General features: G+C 37.2%; 1 protein-coding gene across 2 annotated transcripts in view; it reads left to right on the top strand.

Annotated features, from left to right (window-relative positions):
- The window catches only part of MTREX (Mtr4 exosome RNA helicase), a 130,914-nt gene that overhangs the window by 10,318 nt on the left and 96,203 nt on the right, over positions 1-24,393 (top strand). For both annotated transcript variants that reach the window (XM_010386472.2, XM_010386473.2), the window contains exons 2-5: positions 4,257-4,394; positions 6,050-6,116; positions 9,866-9,928; positions 10,848-10,960. In XM_010386472.2, coding sequence (XP_010384774.1) covers positions 4,257-4,394; positions 6,050-6,116; positions 9,866-9,928; positions 10,848-10,960 — 381 coding nt within the window. The remainder of the gene's footprint in view (positions 1-4,256; positions 4,395-6,049; positions 6,117-9,865; positions 9,929-10,847; positions 10,961-24,393) is intronic.

Genomic DNA, 24,393 nt, shown 5'->3' with positions numbered 1-24,393 from the left:
TGATCATTAGAGAATTGCAAATCAAAACCACAATGAGATACCATCTAACACCAGTCAGAATGGCTGTTACTAAAAACTAAAAAAATAAGAGATGCTGTCAGGGTTGCTGAGAAAAGGGATCACTTAAAACTGTTGGTGGGAGTGTAAATCAGTTCAACCGTTGTGGAAAGCAGTATGGCAATTCATCAAAGAGCTAAAAACAGATATACCATTAGACCCAGCAATCCCATTACTGGGTATATACCCAGAGGAATATAAAGCATTCTGCCATAAAGACACATGCATGTGAATGTTCATTGCAGCACTATTCACAATAGCAAAGACATGGAATCAACCCAAATGGCCATCAATGACAGATTGGATAAAGAAAATGTGGTACATACACACCGTGAAATGTTATGCAGCCATGAAAAAGAATAAGATCATGTCTTTTGCAGGAAAATGAATGGAGCTGGAGGCTATCATCCTTAGCAAACTAATGCAGGAACAGAAAACCAAATACCGCATGTTCTTGCTTATAAATGGGTGCTAAAAGATAACTTATGAACACAAAGAAGGAAACAACAGACACTGAGGTCTACTTTGTGGGGGGTTGGAAGGAGGGAGAGGAGCAGAAAACATAACTCTTGGACACTGGCCTTAATACCTAGGTGATGAAATAATATGTACAACAAACCCCCATGACGTGTTTAACTGCGTAGCAAACCTCATGTACCCCCAAACCTAAAATAAAAGTTTAAAAAGACCAAATACTTCTGCTTGGCACATGTTCTTCTCTAGGTGAGACACAGTGGTTGTGCACAACGGTCACTGCCTAACTTTTATTAACACTTAACAGTGTGAGTACTTAAAAAAAAAAAAAAACTTCTTATTTGACATAATTTCAGACTTAGAGAAAATATGTAATAATGGCACCAAAATTCTTGTACACCTTCACTCAAATATTCTAAATTTTAACATTTTACCACATTTACTTTTTCCTCTCTTCCTCTTTCTTCCCATACATGTGTATGTGTATGTGTATGTTTGTGGATATATGCTTTTTTCTGAACTGTTTAGAGTAAGTTGCAGATATGTTGCCCGTTTACCTCTAAATTTCTAAGTTGCTTAGTGTGTGTTTTCTGAAGATGAGAGCATTCTTTTATGTAACCACAGTTCAGTTTATAGTTATCAAAATTAGGAAATTATATATTGATAACAGTACGGTTACCTAATCTGCAGACTTATCTAGATTTTATCAATTGCTTTAATGTCCTTTATAAGAAAATAATTCTATATAGAATTAAGTGATTTGGTTGTCATGTCTTTTTTCTCTCATGTAGTATGTACTAGTCTTTGAATTTCATGACTTAACATTTTAGAATGTGTTGCTAGGTGTTGCCAAATTCCTCTATAGGTTAGAGATTGATTTTTATCCTCTGTGATTACAGGCTAGTTATCCCAGTTTGGGTTTGTTGGCCAATAAGTTATAATTAGATGTTGGCCAAATTTGTTGTTTGGGTTTAATGACCAATTTGGTGCTCTTTCTTGTGCTTTATATAGAGCATGCTACCCTTATGAACTAAGAAGAATAACGTTCTCAGATGGTTTCAGTAAATTAAAACCTTATCCTTAAAATGTAAGCCGGTTATCTGCAACACTTCATTTCCAGCCTTCCTGGATAACTTCTGTGTTTGTGTGCAAGTTCCACATGTGACATACATAACAAGTTATGAGAGAAATAAATAACTGGAGTCCTAAAAGTCTGACATGCAATATTAAAGAGTAATATAGCACTTCTGACTAGAAGTGTTCTACCACGAATTTCAGTTTCTCAAAGGTTTGGGAACTTTCATGTTTCTTTGTTTTATAGACTTGAACCAGCTCCTGATAGTGTTTTAAATACAGTGGCTTAGTTGTTGCTTACTCAGAGATAGAATAATAGAATGTTACACTTAGAAAGGATCTTAGTTATTGTCCAAATGTCTTATTTTACTGAGGCCCAAGGATGTTGATGGCCTGTCCAGAAGAGGTTCGCAAAATGGGACTAGAATGAATAGCTTTTTCGCAAAATTGGAGGTGACAGAATTTATACATTTTAGGTTTCGCTAAGTATCAAAGAATGAACTTCATTATGGAAAGGTTGTTCAAGCATATGAATCAGTATTATTGTGTTACCCTATATTAAAAATTCTTTTTTTTTTTTGTTTTTTTTTGTTTTTTTGAGACGAGTCTTGTTCTGTCGTCCAGGCTGGAGTGCAGTGGTGCGATCTCGGCTTACTGCAGGCTCCACCTCCCGGGTTCACCCCATTCTCCTGCCTCAGCCTCCGGAGTAACTGGGACTACCGGCGCCTGCCACCACACCCGGCTAATTTTTTGTATTTTTAGTGGAGACAGGGTTTCACCGTGTTAGCCAGGATGGTCTCTATCTGCTGACCTTGTGATCCACCAGCCTCGGCCTCCCAAAGTGCTGGGATTACAGGTGTGAGCCACCGCGCCCAGGCCTAAAAATTCTTTAAATAGAACATAAAAGTGTGCAGATTATGGGATGGATTTCTAGAGTATATGAACACATCCATGCAGCCACCATTCTGTGCAAAAAAACAGAATATTACAGAAACCCCTCCGTGCCCCTTAGAGAAATAACTATCCTGGTAACAACATGTGTTAATTTTTTTGTTTGGGACTGTTATGTAAGTGGAATAATACAAAATATATTTTTATGTTTGGCTTTGGCTCAACATTGTTTGCACAATTCATGACCGTAAATGGAGTAGCAGTTCTCAGAGTGTGACTGTTTTGTTATGGGATAAGAGGGGCAAATTCACAGTTTTCCGAAAAGTCTATTAAAATATCCTGTCCTTTTTTAGTTACATATCTGTATAAGGCTAGATTTTTCTTCATATGCTTTGACCAAAACCATGTGTCTTAGCAAGTTGAATACAGAAACAGGTGAGAGTCCTGCTGTTTCTGTTAAGCCAGACATGAGAAGTATATAAATATAAAAACTATGCCATTCTCATTAAAATTTTTTTACAAAATAGTTATTTTTTTACCAAAAATGTTACTCATGTTAATATGTAGTGGTTTTACTATTGCCATTTTAAAGTGAATTAATAAGTATTTTAAAATATTTTAGTTTTAATATCTAATATTGCAGGTATCAATAGATATAACCACATAAACAAAATTCATTAGAGTTTCTCATAACTTTTAAGACTGAGAAAGGATTCTGGGACCAAAACGTTTGAGCCACTGACCTAATATTATTTAATTTACAATTCTGTCATAAGTAATGATGTTGAGCTCCTTTCCATGTGCTTGTTGCCCATTTGAATATCCTCTTTTCTAAAGTAAGCCGCTAAGCCCTTTGCTCATTTTTTTTAATTGGGTTATCTTTTAATAATTGATTTATAGTCCTCACCCCTAATTTTGTGTCCTGGTTAAGAAGTCCGGAAGATAATTTTCTCATTTTATCTTCTAGATTCTTTGTTGTTTTTGCCTTTTCACAGTTAGATCTAAAATTCACATGGAATTGATTTTTGTGTATGATGAGGTAAAGGTCAGATTGAATTCCCCTATGGATATTCAGTGTACCAAACCTTTTATTTATTTATTTTTTTTGAGACGGTCTTGCTCTGTCTCCCAGGCTGGAGTGCGGTGGCCCGATCGCAGCTTATTGCAGCCTCTGCCTCTCAAGTAGCTGGGACTACAGGCGTGCGCCATCATACCCAACTCATTTTTGTATTTTTAGTAGACAGGGGGTTTTGCCACATTGTTTAGCCTGGTCTCTAACCCCTGACCTCAAGTGATCACCCATCTTAGCCTCCCAAAGTGCTTGGATTACAGGTATGAGCCACCGTGCCCAGCTCCAAACATCATTTATTGTCACTACTTTTGACTAGCAAATCTAATCACAAAAAAACATTTTCTTCCAAATAGTAGTATCATGGCTTTAGAGAAAGCATTAAATGTTTGCTAAAGTAACTCATGTTAATGTCTAATGGTGTTTTAATTTACAGTTTTAAAGAAAATATGTTTAATAGTTATGTTAATGTGAATTTTAAAATAATTTTAAACCTTCAAAGAAAAATGAAATACAAATGCAGTAGTATTCAGTTTTACTAGGTATTCTGGGCTTTAGCCAGTTGTTGTTTGTAATATTCATCTGTTTAAAACATGACTTTCTGTTAATGGTGTAGAGCAGTATTTTATGATGTTGCCTTTAAAGTAAAAGTGGATATTGCAGAATTCATTCCAAACTATTTACTTTTCAGGAAACGTTTTGATGGTAAATTACAATCAGAACCAACTAATAATGGAAAAAATAAGAGAGATGTAGATTTCGAAGGTACAGATGAACCCATTTTTGGAAAGAAGCCCAGGATAGAAGAGTCAATAACTGAAGACTTAAGGTAATATTTCCAAAGTCCTAAATGTTAATAACTCATAATTCAGGTGGTTGCATGAGATTTTAAAACTTGTTTCCATGTTGCTACTTAGATATATGCCTGTGTTCAAGAAATGAAGGTATTCTTTCTATTTTTATACAGGCATGTAAATATAGAACACTTACCGAAGTTTGGGGAATTGGAAAGCAATATAGAAAATACTCATCTTTTAATACTTCAGAATCCAGTTTTGAGAAAAAAATCTTAACACCTGATTTTTTTTTTAAAAAGAAATATATTTTCTTTATGTGTTAACACCTCAGGAAAAGGATAACTGGAAGAGTGGAATAAAAGAAAAAAGTAAAGCTAACTCAGTGGAAGGAATAAGTGGGAAGGAACATTAGAGGGAATTAGATTTTCATTGTTGCATGTAGAATAGAGTGGCTGTGCATCTCCAGACTCCTGCTATGGTCATCTGTGGCTGGAATCTGATGTTGGAAGCTGGAACTTTCTAAACGTTGATGCCAGTACCCTTGGCTGACTGGTTTTCTATTGTGGTAATGATCTTACAACTTTGTTTCTCCCTTCTAATGTGCCATATTCGAACTTGGCACTACCATGAAGAGTTTACAATTTCTGTAATTTTTTTTTTTAAACCAGTTAACTTTCGTTATAGTTAGTAAAATTATCTCCTATAAATGGTGACAGATGTGTCACTGGAATATTTAAGATGCTCCGTTTTCCCAGGCTACTATAATGTTACAAAATATTGAGTTTAAAGTCATTGTTACTTGTTTGTAACTTTTCAGTTTGTCCAAAGTAGTATTATTGACTTAAATCTCAGAGGTACAGTAAGATAATAATGAATCTAGCACAGAAATACATCTATTTTTCTTTAGTTTATTCAGTTTTGCCTTTTCAGAGTCTAAACAGATAAGCATAATGTAAGATTTTGATGAGAATAAGGAACTTTTTTTTTTCTTTTGAGGCATTGTCTCACTCTGTCACCCAGGCTGGAGTGCAGTGGTGTGATCACAGCTCACTGCAGTCTAAACCTCCCCAGGGTCAAGTGATTCTCCTGCCTCAACCTCTTGAGTAGCTGGGACTACAGGTGTGTGCCACCACGTGTGCTAATTTTTGAGTTTTTTGTAGTGAGGTTTTGCCATATTGCCCAGGCTGGTCTTGAACGCCTAGGCTCAAGTGATCCACCCACTTCAGCCTCCCAAAGTGTTGGGATAATGGGTGTGAGCCACTGTGCCTGGCCAGGAACACTTCTATAAATAATAGCAACAAATGAATTGGGCTAGTTTATTTTATACTTTTTATTGTGCAATGGTTTATAACCAGCTTATGTTTTGAAGTGGTGACAGTGCTTGGTAGAGGTACTTTTTATTCAAAAGAGTTATTGGAACTAAGCTGACATAATTATTTGAATAATCCTTGGCAGTATGTTCTGTATATCTGTAATAAAGGATGTTAACTGGTCATTTTTAATTTTCAGTGTGTATTTGCATAATGTGAAAACATTTCTATGTATTCTTAATAGCCAAAGTTTTTCCTGTGTGGAATACTGATGATTGGACATTGTCATTTTCCTTAACAGTGCCATGTGAGGCTTATTATCAAATTATAGAAAAGTAATTTATTTTTGTGTAACTTTAAACAATATTTTTTTTAAGTTTGGCAGACCTGATGCCGAGAGTCAAGGTACAATCAGTTGAAACTGTTGAAGGTTGTACACATGAGGTAAGCACAAACAACATACTGAAGGTTAGTGTTATAAATGGGATTTTTCTTTGGACTATCTAGTATGATGATCAGCAGACAGTTTAGCCGTGAGGGCCTTGGAAACAATAGTTTCCATGGGGTACCTAGTGGAAGAGTTGGGGCTTTGTAATTAAACTTGGGTTCAGATCCTCCCCCAGCATTTTTCCTAACAATAATCTTGGGTAGGTTTCTTATTTTGACAGCTTTTTTTTTTTTGGCAGAATTTCGCTGTTGTCACCCAGGCTGGAGTGCAATGGCACGATCTCAGCTCACTGCAACCTCTGCCTCCCGGGTTCAAGCGATTCTCCTGCCTCAGCCTCCTGGGTAGCTGGGATTACAGGCACGCACCACCACGCCCGGCTAATTTTTGTATTTTTAGTAGAGACGGGGTTTCACTCTGTTGGCCAGGCTGATCTCAGACTCCTGACCTCGTGATCCACCTGCCTCAGCCTCCTAAAGTGCTGGGATTACAGGCGTGAGCCACCACGCCAGGCCAATCTTGGGTAAATTTCTTAACTTCTTTGTTTATTAAAAAACATTGTTTTTTTGAAGTTTTAAGATTTGCAATAAAGGGATCTACCTTGTGGTGTGGTTGTGAGGATTATAGAAGTAAATTAGGTAAAGTACCTAGCATAGAATAGGTGTTTAGAACATTCCTACTCCTAAAGTTAAGTAACAGTGCTACTTTTGAAGGTTACATGCTATTTCATGTCTTGCTCCATTGACTGATAAATTGCAGTTTCTTTGTTCTGCCACAAGATGGTGGTCAGTGATAGCTTGTATCCATTTAGAAGTGAGAATTTATACACATTAGGGACATAATGGAACTATAACACTGTTTTCTTCTCAAAACTTTTTATTATAGTATAAACATTATAGCAAGTTATTTTTATAGGTAATTGGAGAATCTCATTAAAAGTCTATTGAATAAGCAGAGTAATCCAAATTAAAAAGGCTTTTGATGTAGGTTTAGAACTTTATCTTTTTTTAAAAAAAAAAACTTTAGATTCAAGAGGTACATAGGCAGGTTTGATTTTTTTTTTTTTTTTTTTTAAGAGTCTCACTGTGTCGTCCAGGCTGGAGTGCAGTGATGCGATCTCAGCTCACTACAACCTCCGCATCCCAGACTCAAGCAATCCTTCTGCCTCAGCCTCCCAAGCAGCTGGGATTACAGGTGCATGCCACCACGCCTGGCTAATTTTTTTTATTTTTTATTTTTTATTTTTATTTTTAGTAGAGACTGGGTTTCACCATGTTGGTCAGGCTGGTCTCAGACTCCTGACTTCAGGTGATCTACCCGTCTTGGCCTCCCAAAGTGCTGGGATTACAGGCGTGAGGCAGTGTGCCTAGCCAAATGCAGGTTTGTTACGTGGGTATATTGTGTGATGCTGAGGTTTGGGCTTCAGTTGAACCTGTCACCCAAATAGTGAACATACTACCCAATAGGTATTAAATAGTTTTTCAACCCTTTCCCACTTTCACTTTCTGCTTTTGGAGTCCTCAGTGTCTATTGTTCCTATGTTTATGTCCATGTGTACCCTATGTTTAGCTCTCACTAAACATAGCAAGAATTATGCAGTATTTGATTTTCTGTTTCTGCATTAAATCACCTAGGATGATGGCCTCCAGCTGCATCCATATTACTGCAAAAGATATGATTTTTAGAAATTTATCTTTTAAAATATTTATTTTTCTACCGAAAGTCTCTTATGTTTTAGAAATAGTACATAGTGTCTGACAGGTGCGATGTCCATTTGATCATTCAAGATATGTGAGACCCTATTCAGTTATCTGGGCTTATAAAAGATGGAAAAACATAAACATGACTGGGTGCGGTGGTTCATATCTGTAATCCCAGCACTTTGGGAGGGCGAGGCAGGTGGATTGCCTGAGGTCAGGGGTTTGAGACCAGTCTGGCCAGCATGGTGAAACCCCGGCTCTACTAAAAATACAAAAAAAATTAGCTGGGCATGGTGGTGTGTGCCTGTAATCCCAGCTACTCAGGAGGCTGAGGCAGGGAAATTGTTGAACCAGGGAGTTGGAGGTTGCAGTGAGCTGAGATCGCACCACTGTACTCAAGCCTGGGCAACAGAGCAAGACTCTGTTTCAGAAATAAATAAATAAATAAACTCTATTTTCAGGAGGTCAGAAGCTCCTAGCCCAGAGGTCAAGGCTGCAGCGAGCCATGACTGCACAGAAGAAAAAAAAAAAAAAAATCACATCAATAGATGCAAAAAAAGGTCTAGCCTGAGCCCAGAGGTCAAGGCTGCAGCGAGCCATGACTGCACAGAAGAAAAAAAAAAAAAAAATCACATCAATAGATGCAAAAAAAGCACTTGACAAAATCTAGTATCTAAATATTTTATACACATATACATACATACGCAAACAAAATCTGAAAACTAGATGTTTTCATAAAAACACGACTAGATGTTTTTATGCAGATATTAATATTTTGTTTTAAGCTCTTTCTGTGCTCCATGGTTATCTTTAAGCCCATCATTCTGTCACTTCTTACTTTCTCAGCAGGGTGACTTTTCCTCTTCACAGGCTTGAGGATATCAAGTTGAAATGTCCTCTGATTATAACCTCCATCACCAAGGCTATTTGCACCTGTCACATTCCCCTTCCAGACTAAGGATGGTTGTTCTGCCAGTGTTGTTGGTTGTATCTTATCCTGTCTCCACAAAGACTTTATTTATTTTTAATTATTATACTTTAAGTTCTGGGGTACATGTGCAGAATGTGCAATTTTGTTACATGGGTATACATGTGCCACAGTGCTTTACTGCACCCATCAACTTGTCAACCTTCGTTAGGTATTTCTCCTAATGCTATCCCTCCCCTAGCCCCCCACCCCTCTACAGGCCCTGGTATGTGATGTTCCCTGCCCTGTGTTCATGTGATCTCATTGTTCAACTCCCACTTACGAGTGAGAACATGCAGTGTTTGGTTTTGTGTTCTTGTGATAATTTGCTGAGAATGACAGTTTCCAGCTTCATTCATGTCCGTGCAAAGGACATGAACTCATCAGCTTTTATGGCTGCATAGTATTCCATGGTGTATATGTGCCACATTTTCTTTATTCAGTCTGTCATTGATGGACATTTGGCTTGGTTCCAAGTCTTTGCTGTTGTGAATAGTGGCGCAGTAAACATACGTGTGCATGTGTCTTTGTAGTAGCATGATTTATAATCCTTTGGGTATATACCCAGTAATGAGATTGCTGGGTCAAATGGCATTTCTAATTCTAGATCCTTGAGGAATCGCCACACTGCACGAAGACTTTATTAATTTCCTTTTCTCTTAACTATCTCTAGAGTCTCCTTTTTTCTAATTGCCATTCCCTGTTGGCATATGAGCATTCAAAAGTTTCTCTTTTTGTTCTATGTTGTTTTCTACTCACTGTGTTGTTATTCTTCTGTGTTGTAGTAGTTTCAACTTTAATAAATACACAGTTTCTTCAGGGAAATAAACATCAGCTTTCAGTTATTACCCGTAGACAGCAAGTAGATGTAATTTTTGAGTGTCGAAACTAGCTTTTTGCCTTGTTCTTAAAGACAGTCATTTGATTTACAATGTCTAAGACAGTTAAAGTTCATCACTCTGGTTCATCAGTTTTATTTTCCAAACCATCATTCATTATGGAATGCTAAATACATCAGTTGTCAAATAGTTGGTGAGGTATTTTGTTTTTTTTTTTTTTTTCTTTTTTACTTTGTTACCAGGTTGCGCTTCCTGCAGATGAAGATTATTTACCACTTAAACCTCGAGTTGGAAAAGCTGCTAAGGTCTGTACTTTGGGTAATGCAGTTTATATGGTTTTCTGAGACTCTCTTTTTCTTAAAATTCTTATTTCAAATGAGATTTTTATATTTCCCAGAACATACATATGTATGTATCAAAAACAAGCCAACCAAAGACAAATATAGTGAGAACGGAATTAGTTAACAACTATGCTGGAAACCAGCTATCACGTGATGAGATTTTAAAATATTAAAGTTGTGATTCTCAACCTTTTAAAAGGAATGAAAGTTATCAGCCTTTCTACAGAAAAAAATACATGCGTACTAGTTTTTGCCTATAGTTTTAGGGTTTTAACAGGCTTTTAATGAAACCTGAACTCTGCTTTTATTAGACGGATTTTGAAGGCCTAATAGACCTTAAAAGACCAAGAAATTTTAAGGTTTAATTTTCCAAGTAATTTTCTGTAAATAAAAAAGGCCGTATGGTAGAGTATGCATAAACTCTTAAAGTCTAATAGATGTAATGTTCTGCCCCTACAGAGTGAACTTTACTGAGAGACTTCACGTTTTAGAGCCTCAGAGTTCCTGCCTGTGAAAGGAAATAATATCTATGATAGGGGTTGTTGTGAAAATTAGTAATAATATATGGAAAATGTGTTGCACAGTACCTGGCCACAGAGCTTGTTTTTGATAAATGGTAATAATTATTTTGTTATTAATATAATACGTACCAACATAATGTAATAATCGAAAGATTAGAGAGCAGAATTAGCTTCTATGTTGTTTGGGCAAAAATGTAGTTTACTGTTCCTTATTTTCATTAATGTGTAGTATGTTTTCTAAATAGAATTATAAAGGAATACTCCCAGAATGCTTTGGGGGTAGCCTGCTTGTGTTTTGATTTTAAGTATGCTCTGATACGACTAGATGTTTTTATGCAGATATTAATATTTTGTTTTTATAGGAATACCCATTCATTCTTGATGCTTTTCAAAGAGAAGCCATTCAGTGTGTTGACAATAATCAGTCTGTTCTAGTATCTGCACATACATCAGCGGGAAAAACAGTATGCGCCGAGTGAGTAGCTTTCTTTTTAAAATCACTTTGTGTCTTATTTCACTCTTTAGAAGTTTCTTTTTTGTTGTTTGTTTAATTTCTGCAAGTGAAGATGGTTTTACTTGTCCCTTTTGAACAATGTCTTGTCTTATTAAACCTTTAATACAGTGTTTAATTGAAGTAATAAAAGAGGACATTCTTTTCTTGTTCCTCATGTTAGGAGAAAAACACTCAGGCTTTCATTGTTAAGCATGATATTACCTGTTGGTTTTTCACAGATGCTTTTTATTTATCAGTTTGAGGAACTTCTGTTCCTAGTTTTCAGATTTTGTTTGCGTATGTATGTATATGTGTATAAAATATTTAGATACTAGATTTTGTCAAGTGCTTTTTTTGCATCTATTGATGTGATTTTTTTTTTTTTTTCTTCTGTGCAGTCATGGCTCGCTGCAGCCTTGACCTCTGGGCTCAGGCAATCTGCCTGCCTCAGCCTCCCTAGTAGATGGTACTAAAGGCATGCACCGTCACACCTGTCTAATTTTTTATTTTTGTTTAGAGACAACACAGGGTCTCAAACTCAAACAGGCTGGTCTCGAACTCCTGGGGTCAAGCAGTCGTCCCACCTTGGCCTCCCAAATTGCTGGGATTACAGGCATGAGCTACCATGCCTGGCCATGTTTTTGATATGTTTCTTAAATAAATATGTTTCTTAAATAATTTGACATGTCTGATAAGTGATGTTTGATCTTGTTTTCTGTACAGCATCATTTCCCTTCTATCTGAAGAAATGCCTTTAGCATTTTATTATAGTGCAGTTCTACTGATGAGAAAATCTTTTACTTTTTTATTTTTGAGAGGTATTTTCCTTTGGTATAGAATTGTAATTTTCTTTTAAGACTGGCTTTTGACTTGCATAGTTTATGACAAGAAATCCCAATATACCTTTGATCCTCTGTACATAATGTGTCTTTTTTCCTCTGGCTGCTTTTATTATTTATTTTGATCATTGATTTTAAGCAGTTTGTTTTTTATGTACTTTGGTGTTATTTTTGCATTTTTTTCTTGTCTTAGGGTTTGTTTTTGCAGTCCTCAGTGCTCTTGTTCAAGGACTCTATATTGGGCCACTTAAAGTTGTCTCAATACTCACTGATACTATATTCATTTTTTTTTTTTTTTGAGTTTCAGTTTTGGATCATTTTTGATGCAATGTCTTTAAATTTATTAATCTTTGCTTCTAAATTTTCTAATCTGCTGTTAAATCTCATTGAGTGCTGCTTTTTTTTTTCTTTTTTTTTTTGAGGCAGGGTCTTGCTCTGTCACCCAGGCTGGAGTGCAATGGCACAAACACAGCTCATTTACATTCTCAAACTTCTGGGCTCAAGCAGTCCACCTCAGCCTCCTGAGTAGCTGGGACCACAGGCATGCGCCACCATGACTAGCTAAGTTTTTGATAATTTGTGGAGATGAAATCTTGCTATGTTGCCTACACTGGTCTCAAACTCCTGGGCTCAGGTGATTCTCCTGCCTTGGTCTCCCAAAGTGCTGGGCTTACAGGCATGAACTGAATGCATTTTTCATCTCAGATATTATATTTTCTTTACTAGAAGTTCAATTTATTTTTGTTTTCTTCCGTGTCTTAGCTTTTTTTAGCTTCCTCTTTTTTTCTTAATGTTTTCTTCTATTTCTGGTTTATAGGAATGCAATCCTATCTGCTTGAACAGATAGGGTACAGTTACAAAAACTTTAAATGTCCTTGTTACTACTTTTATCTGTGTTATTTCCTGGTCTCTTTGATGGATTGACTTTCCTGCTTCTTTGGTTTTTTTTTTTTTTTAAATCACTGACTTCTTGATTATAATGTGACTGAGATAGTTTTTTTCCCCCCCCATGTTTCTTATACTTGAGTTTGTAGTGTTTCTTAGGAGTGTGGATTTATTATAGTTTTCATTAAATTTGGGGAAATTTCAGACATTTTTTACTGCAAATATTGCCACTACCTTTATTTCTTTGAGGACTCCAGTTATACTTACATCAGGCCCCTTTAAGTTGTTCACAGCCCACTGAAGCTGTGCTTATTTATTATAATTTTATTTTTGGTTTCTGTGTTTCATTTTGGATAGTTTCTATTGCTGTGACTTCAGGTTTACTCACTGTTTTTTGTTTTTTTTTTTTTTGAGACGGAGTCTCGCTCTGTCGCCCAGGCTGGAATGCAGTGGCTTGAACTCGGTTCACTGCAAGCTCCGCCTCCCGGGTTCACGCCATTCTCCTGCCTCAGCCTCCCGAGTAGCTGGGACTACAGGCGTCGCCACCACGCCCGGCTAGTTTTTTGTATTTTTTAGTAGAGATGGGGTTTCACTGGGTGAGCCAGGATGGTCTTGATCTCCTGACCTCGTGATCCGCCTGTCTCAGCCTCCCAAAGTGCTGGGATTACAGGCTTGAGCCTCTGCGCCCGGCCTCACTGTTTTTTTTTAATTGCAATATCTTAATCTGCTTTTAATACTAGCCAGTGTGTTTTTTAACCTCAGACACTTAGAGTTTTCATCTGTAAAATTTTGGTTTGGGTCTTTTGGTGTTTTCCGTATTTTTACTTAACGTGCTATTTAATTTTCCTCAACTTTCTTGAGCATATAGAGTACTGTTATAGTAACTTTTAATATCCTTGTTTACTAATTCTATCATCTGTCTCATTTTTGGATCTGATTTTATTGATTTTTTAAAAAATTTCATTATAGACTGTGTTTTCCTACATGTTGACATACCTGATACTTTTTTATTACATGCCAAAACGTTGCGAGTTTTACCTTGTTGGGTGCTGAATACTTTTGCATTTTTGTACATATTTATGAGATTTGTTCTGAGGTATAATTAAGTTGCTTGGAAAAAATATCGTTTTGAGGCTTACTTTTATGACTTTTTTAGGCATGACCAGAATAGCATTAAGCTAGGGCTGATTTTCCCCACTACTTAGTCAGTATTCTTCTCAGTATTCTATGCAGTGTCTTGTGAATTCTGAGGTTTTCCATTCTAGCTGGTGGGAAACTACATTTCTGCCAGTCATGTATACGAATTGATAATTTTTATCTCTTCTCCTCTTGGTTGGTTTTTCCCTGGCCTCAGATAATTTCTTAAGACTTATTCACGGATCATTACTACCTAGAGACTTGCAGATGCTCACCAGATTTTCAGAGCCTTCTCTTTGCAGTTGTCTTCTCTGGTATTCTGCCCTGCAAACTCCAGCTCCCTTTCCTTCACAGACTATGATCTTGGTCTGTTCAACTTAGGGAAACTTCCAGGGTTTACTTTGGTCCCCCATCTTAGAACTGCAGTTTGGAAAATCTAGGCAGTAATTTTGGATTACCTACTTTGTTTTCTGTCTCTTGGGGCTTACTGTTCTTATATCCAGTGTATGAAACCACTGTTTCATATATTTTGTTCTGTTTATCATTGTTTCAGGTGGGTGGGTAAAGCCAGTTTCTATTACTCCATCTTGGTGTAAGTGGATGTTTTCTGTGTTATTTTTAATGTACATTATGTATTACTACAATAGTTCACGTATTTTGGTAGGTTCCTGTTCTTCTAAAATATATTTGATAACCAAGATTGTGTAGTCTTGCTACTCAAAGTATAGTCCCTGGGAACTTGTTAGGCAGAATCTCTAGCCCCACCCTGTAACTGCTGCTTCAGAATCTACATTGTAACAAGATCACCAGGTGATGAATATTAATGTTTGATAGGCACTGGACCATTCTAAAAGTGGATGGATGGTGCTCATTGATGTGGATGACATTTTGCAATCTTTTGTAGATTGACTCTTTTGGTTTAACTTTTACAATTTATAACATATTTTTCTATGACTTTTCCAGTGGAGTAGCTGAGTTAGGTCCTCTTAACAGGAGATACTTAAAGAGTAAAGAAGACTGTAGAGAAAAGAAACAGATAAAAAATGGCACCAATCATCCTGTTCATCAACCATTTCATCTTGGCATGGTGGTTGTCTTAGTCTATTTTCTGTTGCTATATTCTGCTATAACAGAGTACCACAGACTGGGCAATTTAAAAGAAAGGAAGTTTATGTAGCTCATGGTTCTGGAAGCTGAGAAAACCAAGAGCATGGCACAGGCCTCTGGTGAGAGTCATCCCATGGCAAGAAAGGGAGAGGAAATTGGGGCGAACTTGTCCTTTTAACTGGGGCCCACCCCCTTAATAATCCCCTCCCAAGATAATATAATTAGTATATTCATGAAGATGGAGCTTTCGTGACCTCATCACCTCTTAAAGGCCCTACTTCCAAATACCATTACTTTGGCAATTAAATTTCTACATACATTTTGTAGGGGCCATTTAAATCATAGCAGTGGTCAGAATAATTCATGAATCCTGGAATATTTTTTTCCTTATCTGGTTATCTTATTTAGTATTAGTTCCTTCCAGACCTTGGCTTATCAGATCATTGTGTTATTAATTCCTAATTCCGTCATCTGTCTCATTTTCAGATTTGTTCTTATTGATTTTTTTTCCCATGTCATTACAGGTTATATTTTCCTGCTTCTTTGCATACCTTACACTTTTTTATTGATACTAAAACATTGTGAATTTTGCCTTGTTGGGTGCTGAATAATTTTGTATTCCTGGTCAGGGCTTATCTGGTCACTGTATTCATTCCTTCCAGACCTTAACTTAGCTGTGTAAGTCTCAGTTTTTCTCTTTGTTGAGTTAGAGGAGTGAAGTTTGTATCTTATAGTGTCATCTCAGCAGTATCAGCCAGTTGCAGAGTAGTCTTTATCTGTTTCTCAGCCTTAAACACATTATGGTTCTCTTATCACCCTACTTATGTTCCGTGGAATTTCTTAAGAGTCCACTCCTGTTCAGAAGGTGCTTAAGTCACAAACCGGTTTCCTCCTAAGGCACAGGTATAGAAGAAGAGGTTTGACTACTCTTAGTTCAATTATTTTTTCACTTAGAGAAACTAATTTAATTGTAGTATGTTTGGTGCTTTATGCATTTAAAGCCAGCATATGTATACTAATTCAAATTTTGGCCATTAGTGTAACCTTGCTTTCGTTTTTCCTACAAGAGGAGAGATTTTTCTGTAGAGGAAGTTTTCATATAGATATACTGAAACCTGCTGTAAAACTTGGGCTAGGAAATCATAAAGAGAATTTAAGAAATTCACCAGGGTTGTAGATACTTGAAAACCTGTTGAGGTTTGCTGTGGAAAACAGTCTGGCAATTCTTCAAAAAGTTACGTGTAGAATTATCATATGACCCAGCAATTCTACTCCTGGATTTGTACCCCCAAGTAATTGATAACAGGTACCTAAACGAATCTTCACAGCAGCACTATTCACAATAGCCAAAAGGTAGAGACAATCCAGATGTCCATCAGTGGATGATGAATGGATAAATAAGTTGTGGTATATCCAGACAGTGGAATATTACTCAGCCATAAAAAGGAATGAAGTGCTGATACATGCTCAAAAACATTATGCCTACTAAAAGAAGTTGGAGTCAAAAAAATTGCTTTATTGTATGATTCCATTTATGTGAAATATCCAGAATAGGTAAGTCCATAGAGAAAGAAAGCATATTGGTGGGGGCCAGGGACTAGTGAGAGGAGGGGAGTAAAGAATAACTCCTTAGTGAGTACAGAGTTTTTTGGGAGATGATTAAAGTACTGGAATTAGATGGAGGTACTGGCTGTGTAACACTATGAATGTACTAAATGCCACTGAAATATACACTTTAAAATGGTTAATTTTATGTTATGTGAATTTCACTTCGATAAAAAGTAAACCTGATTAGGTACATAATTGTATATGCACACCAGATGTTACAATTTCAAGGAGTGGTTCTTGGATCTCACATAAAGATTTTCCCTAGTAATTAAAGGACTTTAGGTAAACTCCTACTTCAGCTCTTAACTGCAGCAGGGTACAACATTTTATTTATAAACCTGGTACTAGGACTAACATGTTGGTATCAGGTTGTTTAGGTATGTAAACCAAATACTTTTTCTGACACTGCTGATTTTTTTATTCTGTGTGAATAGCTTTATTATATAATTTACTTACCATTAAATTCGTCTATCATAAATATGTAGTTGAGTGAGTTTTAGTAAATCGGTACAATTGTGCACCCTTACCAGTTTTAAAAAACATCTATTCAGTTCTCTTGTGTGTGTTTGCATTCAAACCCATTCCTATCTCTAGCCACAGGCAAACACTGATCATCTTTTGGCCATTATAATACTGATGTAAAAACTTTCATGTGCAGGTCTCTAAGTGGACCTGTGTTTTCATTTCTCTTAGGTAAAGTAGATACCTAGGAATGTAATTGCTGTATTTTATGGAAAATATGTATTTAACTGTTGAGGAGACTGCTGAACTATTTTTTAATGTGGCTGTACCATTTTATATTCCTACCAGAAATGTATGAGGGCGCCAGTTTCTCTGCATCCTTGCCTATGCTTGGTATTGTCTTTTTTTATTATACCCGTTTCAGTGATGTCACAGAGTAGTTTTAATGTGCATTTCTGTGATGACTAAGGATGTTAAGCATCATTTCATGTTTATCATTGCTTTATATATCTTTGAATTGTTTATTTCAGTCTTGCTGATGTATTAAATTGGGTTGTTGGTCTTAATTGCATTGTAAGAATTCTTTATTAGCATACAAGTTTTTTTTAAAAGCAGATGTGATTTATAAGTATGTTTTTCATTCTGTGACTTGTCTCAGTTTTCTTGATGACTATCTTTGTAGAGAAAGCATTTTAATTTAAATGTTTAATTTCTTAATATTTTATTGATTGATCATACAATTGGTATACCTAAAAATTACCTAATTGTGATTTTGCCTATCCCAAAATCACAAATATTTTCTTCTTCATTTTCCTCTTGCAATTTCATAGTATTAGTTCTTCCATTTAGATCTGTGATTCTTCTCAAGTTAGTTTTCCTGTAACATGTGAGGAAAGGGTCTCAATTTACCTTTTTGTATTTGGATATATAATTGTTCCAATTGAAAGTACTATCTTTTCCCATTGAATTGAATTCTGAGAAATTACCCGTAAATTGTGGTGGATTGTTTCTGGACTTTCTGTTATGTCTTTACACTAGTACACTATTTTGATTACTGTGGCTTTATAGTAGGTATTGATATTAGGTAATGAGAATCTTATAACTTCTTTCTTTGTAAAAACTGGGCACTTCTAGGTCTTTTGTATTTCCAATAGCATTTTAAGATTAGCTTGTGAATTTCCAACCAGAAAGCCCATTTTAATTTTGATAGGGATTTTATTGAACTTATAAATTAATTTGGGGAAAATTCTCATTTTAACAATACGGACTTTTTCAATCCATGAAAATGGTATATTTCTCCATTATGTAGGTCAGCTTTAATTTCTGTTAGCAACATTTTGCAGTTTTCGGTGTATAGGTATTATACATCTTTTCTTAAACCTATTCCTAAGTATTTCTGTTTATGCTATTGTGAATCACATTTTTTCTTTTTTTTTTTGTAATTTTTCTCTTTTTTTTTATACTTTAAGTTCTAGGGTACATGTGCACAACGTGCAGGTTTGTTACATAAGGTATACATGTGCCATGTTGGTGTGCTGCACCCATTAACTAGTCATTTACATTAGGTATATCTCCTAATGCTATCCCTTCCCCCTCCACCCTCCCCACAATAGGCCCCAGTGTGTGATGCTCCCCTTCCTGTGTCTAAGTGATCTCATTGTTCAGTTCCCACCTATGAGTGAGAACACGTGGTGTTTGGTTTTCTGTTCTTGCGATAGTTTGCTGAGAATGATGATTTCCAGCTGCATCCATGTCCCTACAAAGGACACGAACTCATCCTTTTTTAAAATGGCTGCATAGTATTCCATGATGTATATGTGCCACATCTTCTTAATCCAGTCTGTCACTGATGGACATTTGGGTTGATTCCAAGTGTTTGCTATTGTGAATAGTGCTGCAGTAAACTCACATGTGCGTGTGTCTTTATAGCAGCATGATTTATAATCCTTTGGTATATACCCAGTAATGGGATGGCTGGGTCAAATGGTATTTCTAGTTCTAGATCCTTAAGGAATCACCACACTGTTTCCCACAATGGTTAAACTAGTTTACAGTCCCACCAACAGTGTAAAAGTGTTTCTCCACATCCTCTCCAGCACCTGTTGTTTCCTGACTTTTTAATGATTGCCATTCTAACTTGTGTGAGATGGTATCTCATTGTGGTTTTGATTTGCATTTCTCTGATGGCGAGTGATGATGAACATTTTTTCATGTGTCTGTTGGCTGTATGAATGTCTTCTTTTGAGAAGTGTCTGTTCATATCCTTTGCCCACTTTTTGGTGGGGTTGTTTTTTTCTTGTAAATTTGTTTGAGTTCTTTGTAGACTCTGGATATTAGCCCTTTGTCAGATGAGTAGATTGCAAAAATTTTCTCCTATTCTGTAGGTTGATTGTTCACTCTGATAGTAGTTTCTTTTGCTGTGCAGAAGCTCTTTAGTTTAATTAGATCCTGTTTGTCAATTTTGGCTTTTGTTGCCGTTGCTTTTGGTGTTTTAGACATGAAGTCCTTGTCCATGCCTGTGTCCTGAATGGTATTACCTGGGTTTTCTTCTAGGGTTTTTATGGTATTAGGTCTAACATTTAAGTCTCTAATCCATCTTGAATTAATTTTTGTGTAAGGAGTAAGGAAAGGATCCAGTTTCAGCTTTCTACTTATGTCTAGCCAATTTTCCCAGCACCATTTATTAAATAGGGAATCCTTTCCCCATTTCTTGTTTTTCTCAGGATTGTCAAAGATCAGATGGCTGTAGATGTGTGGTATTATTTCTGAGGGCTGTGTTCTGTTCCATTGGTCTATATCTCTGTTTTGGTACCAGTACCATGCTGTTTTGGTTACTGTAGCCTTGTAGTATAGTTTGAAGTCAGGTAGCATGATGCCTCCAGCTTTGTTCTTTTGGTTTAGGATTGTCTTGGCATTGCGGGGTCTTTTTTGGTTCCATGTAAACTTTAAAGCAGTTTTTTCCAATTCTGTGAAGAAAGCTGTTGGTAGCTTGATGGGGATGGCATTGAATCTATCAATTACCTTGGACAATATGGACATTTTCATGATATTGATTCTTCCTTTCCATGAGCATGGTATGTTCTTCCATTTGTTTGTGTCCTCTTTTATTTCACTGAGCAGTGGTTTGTAGTTCTCCTTGAAGAGGTCCTTTACATCCCTTGTAAGTTGGATTCCTAGGTATTTTATTCTCTTTGAAGCTATGGTGAATGGGAGTTCATTCATGATTTGGCTCTCTGTCTGTTACTGGTGTATAAGAATGCTTGTGATTTTTGCACATTGATTTGGTATGCTGAGACTTTGCTGAAGTTGCTTATCAGCTTAAGGAGATTTTGGGCTGAGACGATGGGGTTTTCTAAATAGACAATCATGTCATCTGCAAACAGGGACAATTTGACTTCTTCTTTTCCTAACTGAATACCCTTGATTTTTTTCTCTTGCCTGATTGTCCTAGCCAGAACTTCCAACACTATGTTGAATAGGAGTGGTGAGAGAGGGCATCTCTGTCTTGTGCCAGTTTTCAAAGGGAATACTTCCAGTTTTTGCCCATTCAGTATGATATTGGCTGTGGGTTTGTCATAAATAGCCCTTATTATTTTGAGATATGTTCCATCAATACCAAATATATTGAGAGTTTTTAGCATGAAGGACTGTTGAATTTTGTCAAAGGCCTTTTCTGCATCTATTGAGATAATCATGTGGTTCTTGTCTTTGGTTCTGTTTATATGTGGGATTATATTTATTGATTTGCATATGTTGAACCAACCTTGCATCCCAGGGATGAAGCCCACTTGATCATGGTGGATAAGCTTTTTGATGTGCTGCTGGATTCAGTTTGCCAGTATTTTATTGAGGATTTTTGCATCGATGTTCATCAGGGATATTGGTCTAAAATTCTCTTTTTTTGTTGTGTCTCCGCCAGGCTTTGGTATCAGGATGATGTTGGCCTCATAAAATGAGTTAGGGAGGATTCCTCTTTTTCTGTTGATTGGAATAGTTTCAGAAGGAATGGTACTAGCTCCTCCTTGTACCTTTGGTAGAATTCGGCTGTGAATCCGTCTGGTCCTGGACTTTTTTTGGTTGGTAGGCTATTAATTATTGCCTCAATTTCAGAGCCTGCTATTGGTCTATTCAGGGATTCAGCTTCTTCCTGGTTTAGTCTTGAGAGAATGTAAGCATCCAGGAAATTATCCATTTCTTCTAGGTTTTCTAGTTTATTTGCATAGAGGTGTTTATAGTATTCTCTGATGGTAGTTTGTATTTCTGTGGGATCGGTGGTGATATCCCCTTTATCATTTTTTATTGCATCTATTTGATTCTTCTCTCGTTTCTTCTTTATTAGTCTTGCTAGTGGTCTATCATTTTTGTTGACCTTTTCAAAAAACCACCTCCTGGATTCATTGATGTTTTGAGGGTTTTTTGTGTCTCTATCTCCGTCAGTTCTGCTCTGATCTTAGTTATTTCTTGCCTTCTGCTAGCTTTTGAATGTGTTTGCTCTTGCTTCTCTAGTTCTTTTAATTGTGATGTTAGGGTGTCAATTTAGATCTTTCCTGCTTTCTTTTGTGGGCATTTAGTGCTATAAATTTCCCTCTACACACTGCTTTAAATGTGTCCCAGAGATTCTGGTATGTTGTATCTTTGTTCTCATTGGTTTCAAAGAACATCTTTATGTCTGCCTTAATTTCATTGTGTACCCAGTAGTCATTCAGGAGCATGTTGTTCAGTTTCCATGTAGTTGAGCGATTTTGATTGAGTTTTTTAGTCCTGAGTTCTAGTTTGATTGCACTGTGGTCTGAGAGTCAGTTTGTTATAATTTCTGTCCTTTTACATTTACTGAGGAGTGCTTTACTTCCAACTATGTGGTCAAATTTTGGAATAAGTGCAATGTGGTGCCAAGAAGAATGTATATTCTGTTGATTTGGAGTGGAGAGTTCTGTAGATGTCTGTTAGGTCTGCTTGGTGCAGAGGTGAATTCAATTCCTGGATATCCTTGTTAACTTTGTGTCTCATTGATCTGTCTAATGTTGACAGTGGGGTGTTAAAGTCTCCCATTATTTCATGGGAGTCTAAGTCTCTTTGTAAGTCTCTAAGGACATGCTTTATGAATCTGGGTGCTCCTGTATTGGGTGCATATATATTTAGGATAGTTAGCTCTTCCTGATGAATTGATCCCTTTACTCTTATGTAATGGCCTTGTCTCTTTTGATCTTTGATGGTTTAAAGTCTATTTTATCAGAGACTAGGATTGCAACCCCTGCTTTTTTTTGTTTTCCATTTACTTGGTAGATCTTCCTCCATCCCTTAATTTTGAGCCTATGTGTGTCTTTGCATGTGAGACTTGTCTCCTGAATACAGCAAACTGATGGGTCTTGACTCTTTACCCAATTTGTCAGTCTGTGTCTCTTAATTGGACCATTTAGTCCATTTACATTTAAGGTTAATACTGTTATGTGTGAACTTGATCCTGTCATTATGATATTAGCTGGTTATTTTGCTTGTTAGTTGATGCAGTTTCTTCCTAGCATCGATGGTCCTTACATTTTGGCATGTTTTTGCAATGGCTGGTACCTGTTGTTCCTTTTCATGTTTAGTGCTTCCTTCAGGATCTCTTGTAGGGCAGGCCTGGTGGTGACAAAATCTCTAAGCATTTGCTTGTCTGTAAAGGATTTTATTTCTCCTTCACTTATGAAACCTAGTTTGGCTGAATATGAAATTCTGGGTTGAAAATTCTTTTCTTTAAGAATATTGAATATTGGCCCCTAGAGTTCTTCTGGCTTGTAGAGTTTCTGCCGAGAGATCTGCTGTTATTCTGATGGGCTTCCCTTTGTGGGTAACCCAGCCTTTCTCTCTGGCTGCCCTTAACATTTTTTCCTTCATTTCAACTTTGGTGATTCTGACCATTATGTGTCTTGGAGTTCCTCTTCTTGAGGATTATCTTTGTGGTGGTCTCTGTATTTCCTAAGTTTGAATGTTGGCCTGCCTTACTAGGTTGGGAAAGTTCTCCTGGATGATATCCTGCAGAGTGTTTTCCAACTTGATTCCATTTTCCCTGTCACTTTCAGGCACACCAATCAGACGTAGATTTGGTCTTTTCACATAATCCCATTTTTCTTGGAGGCTTTGTTCATTTCTTTTTACTCTTTTTTCTCTACACTTCTCTTCTCACTTCATTTCATTTATTTGATCTTTAATCACTCATACTCTTTCTTCTGGTTGATCGAGTCAGTTACTGAAGCTTGTGGATTTGTCACATAGTTCTCATGTCATGGTTTTAATCTCTATCAGTTCATATGGTCTTCATTGATTATTCTAGTTATCCATTCTTCCATTCTTTTTTCAAAGTTTTTAGTGTCTTTGCGCTGGGTACATAGTTCCTCCTTTAGCTCTGAGAAGTTTGATCGACTGAAGCCTTCTTCTCTCAAATTGTCAATGTCATTCCCAGTCCAGCTGTGTTCCATTGCTGGCGATGAGCTGCGTTCCTTTGGAGGGGGAGATGCGCTCTGATTTTTTGAATTTCCAGCACTGCTTTTTCCCCATCTTTGTGGTTTTATCTGCCTTTGGTCTTTGATGATAGTGACATACTGATGAGATTTTTTTGTGGGTGTCCTTTCTGTTTGTTAGTTTTCCTTCTAACAGTCAGGACCCTCAGCTGCAGATCTGTTGGAGTTTGCTTGAGGTCCACTCCAGACCCGGTTTGCCTGGGTATCAGCAGCAGAGGCTGCAGAAGACAGAATATTGCTGAACAGCAAGTGTTGCTGTCTGATTCTTGCTGTGGACGCTTCGTCTCAGAGGTGTACCCAGCCGTGTGAGGTGTGAGGTGTGGGTCTGCACCTAGTGGGGGATGTCTCCCAGTTAGGCTACTCAGGGGTCAGGGATGCACCTGAGCAGGCAGTCTGTCTGTTCTCAGATCTCAGCCTCCATGCTGGGAGAACCACTGCTCTCTTCAAAGCTGTCAGACAGCAACATTTACATCTGCAGAAGTTTCTGCTGCTTTTTGTTTAGCTATGCCCTGTCCCCAGAGGAGGAGTCTACGGAGGCAGGCAGGCCTCCTTGAGCTGTGGTGGGCTCTACCCAATTCGAGCTTCCCAGCAGCTTTGTTTACCTACTTAAGCCTCAGCAATGGCAGGCGCCCCTCCCCCAGCCTGGCTGCCACCTTGCAGTTAGATCTCAGACTGCTGTGCTATCAATGAGGGAGACTCCGTGGTCGTGGGACCCTCTGGGCCAGTTGGGATATAATCTCCTGGTGTGCCGTTTGCTAAGACCCTTGGTAAAGCGCAGTATTATGGTGGGAGTTACCCGATTTTCCAGGTGTTGTGTGTCTCAGTTTCCCTTGGCTAGGAAAAGGAATTCCCTTCCCCCTTGCCCTTCCCAGGTGAGGCG

This window comes from Rhinopithecus roxellana, chromosome 3, assembly GCF_007565055.1.
Source record: "Rhinopithecus roxellana isolate Shanxi Qingling chromosome 3, ASM756505v1, whole genome shotgun sequence".
NCBI lineage: Eukaryota > Metazoa > Chordata > Mammalia > Primates > Cercopithecidae > Rhinopithecus > Rhinopithecus roxellana.
Note: the sequence above shows the minus strand (reverse complement) of the source record. Positions and strands in the feature narration are given on the sequence as shown.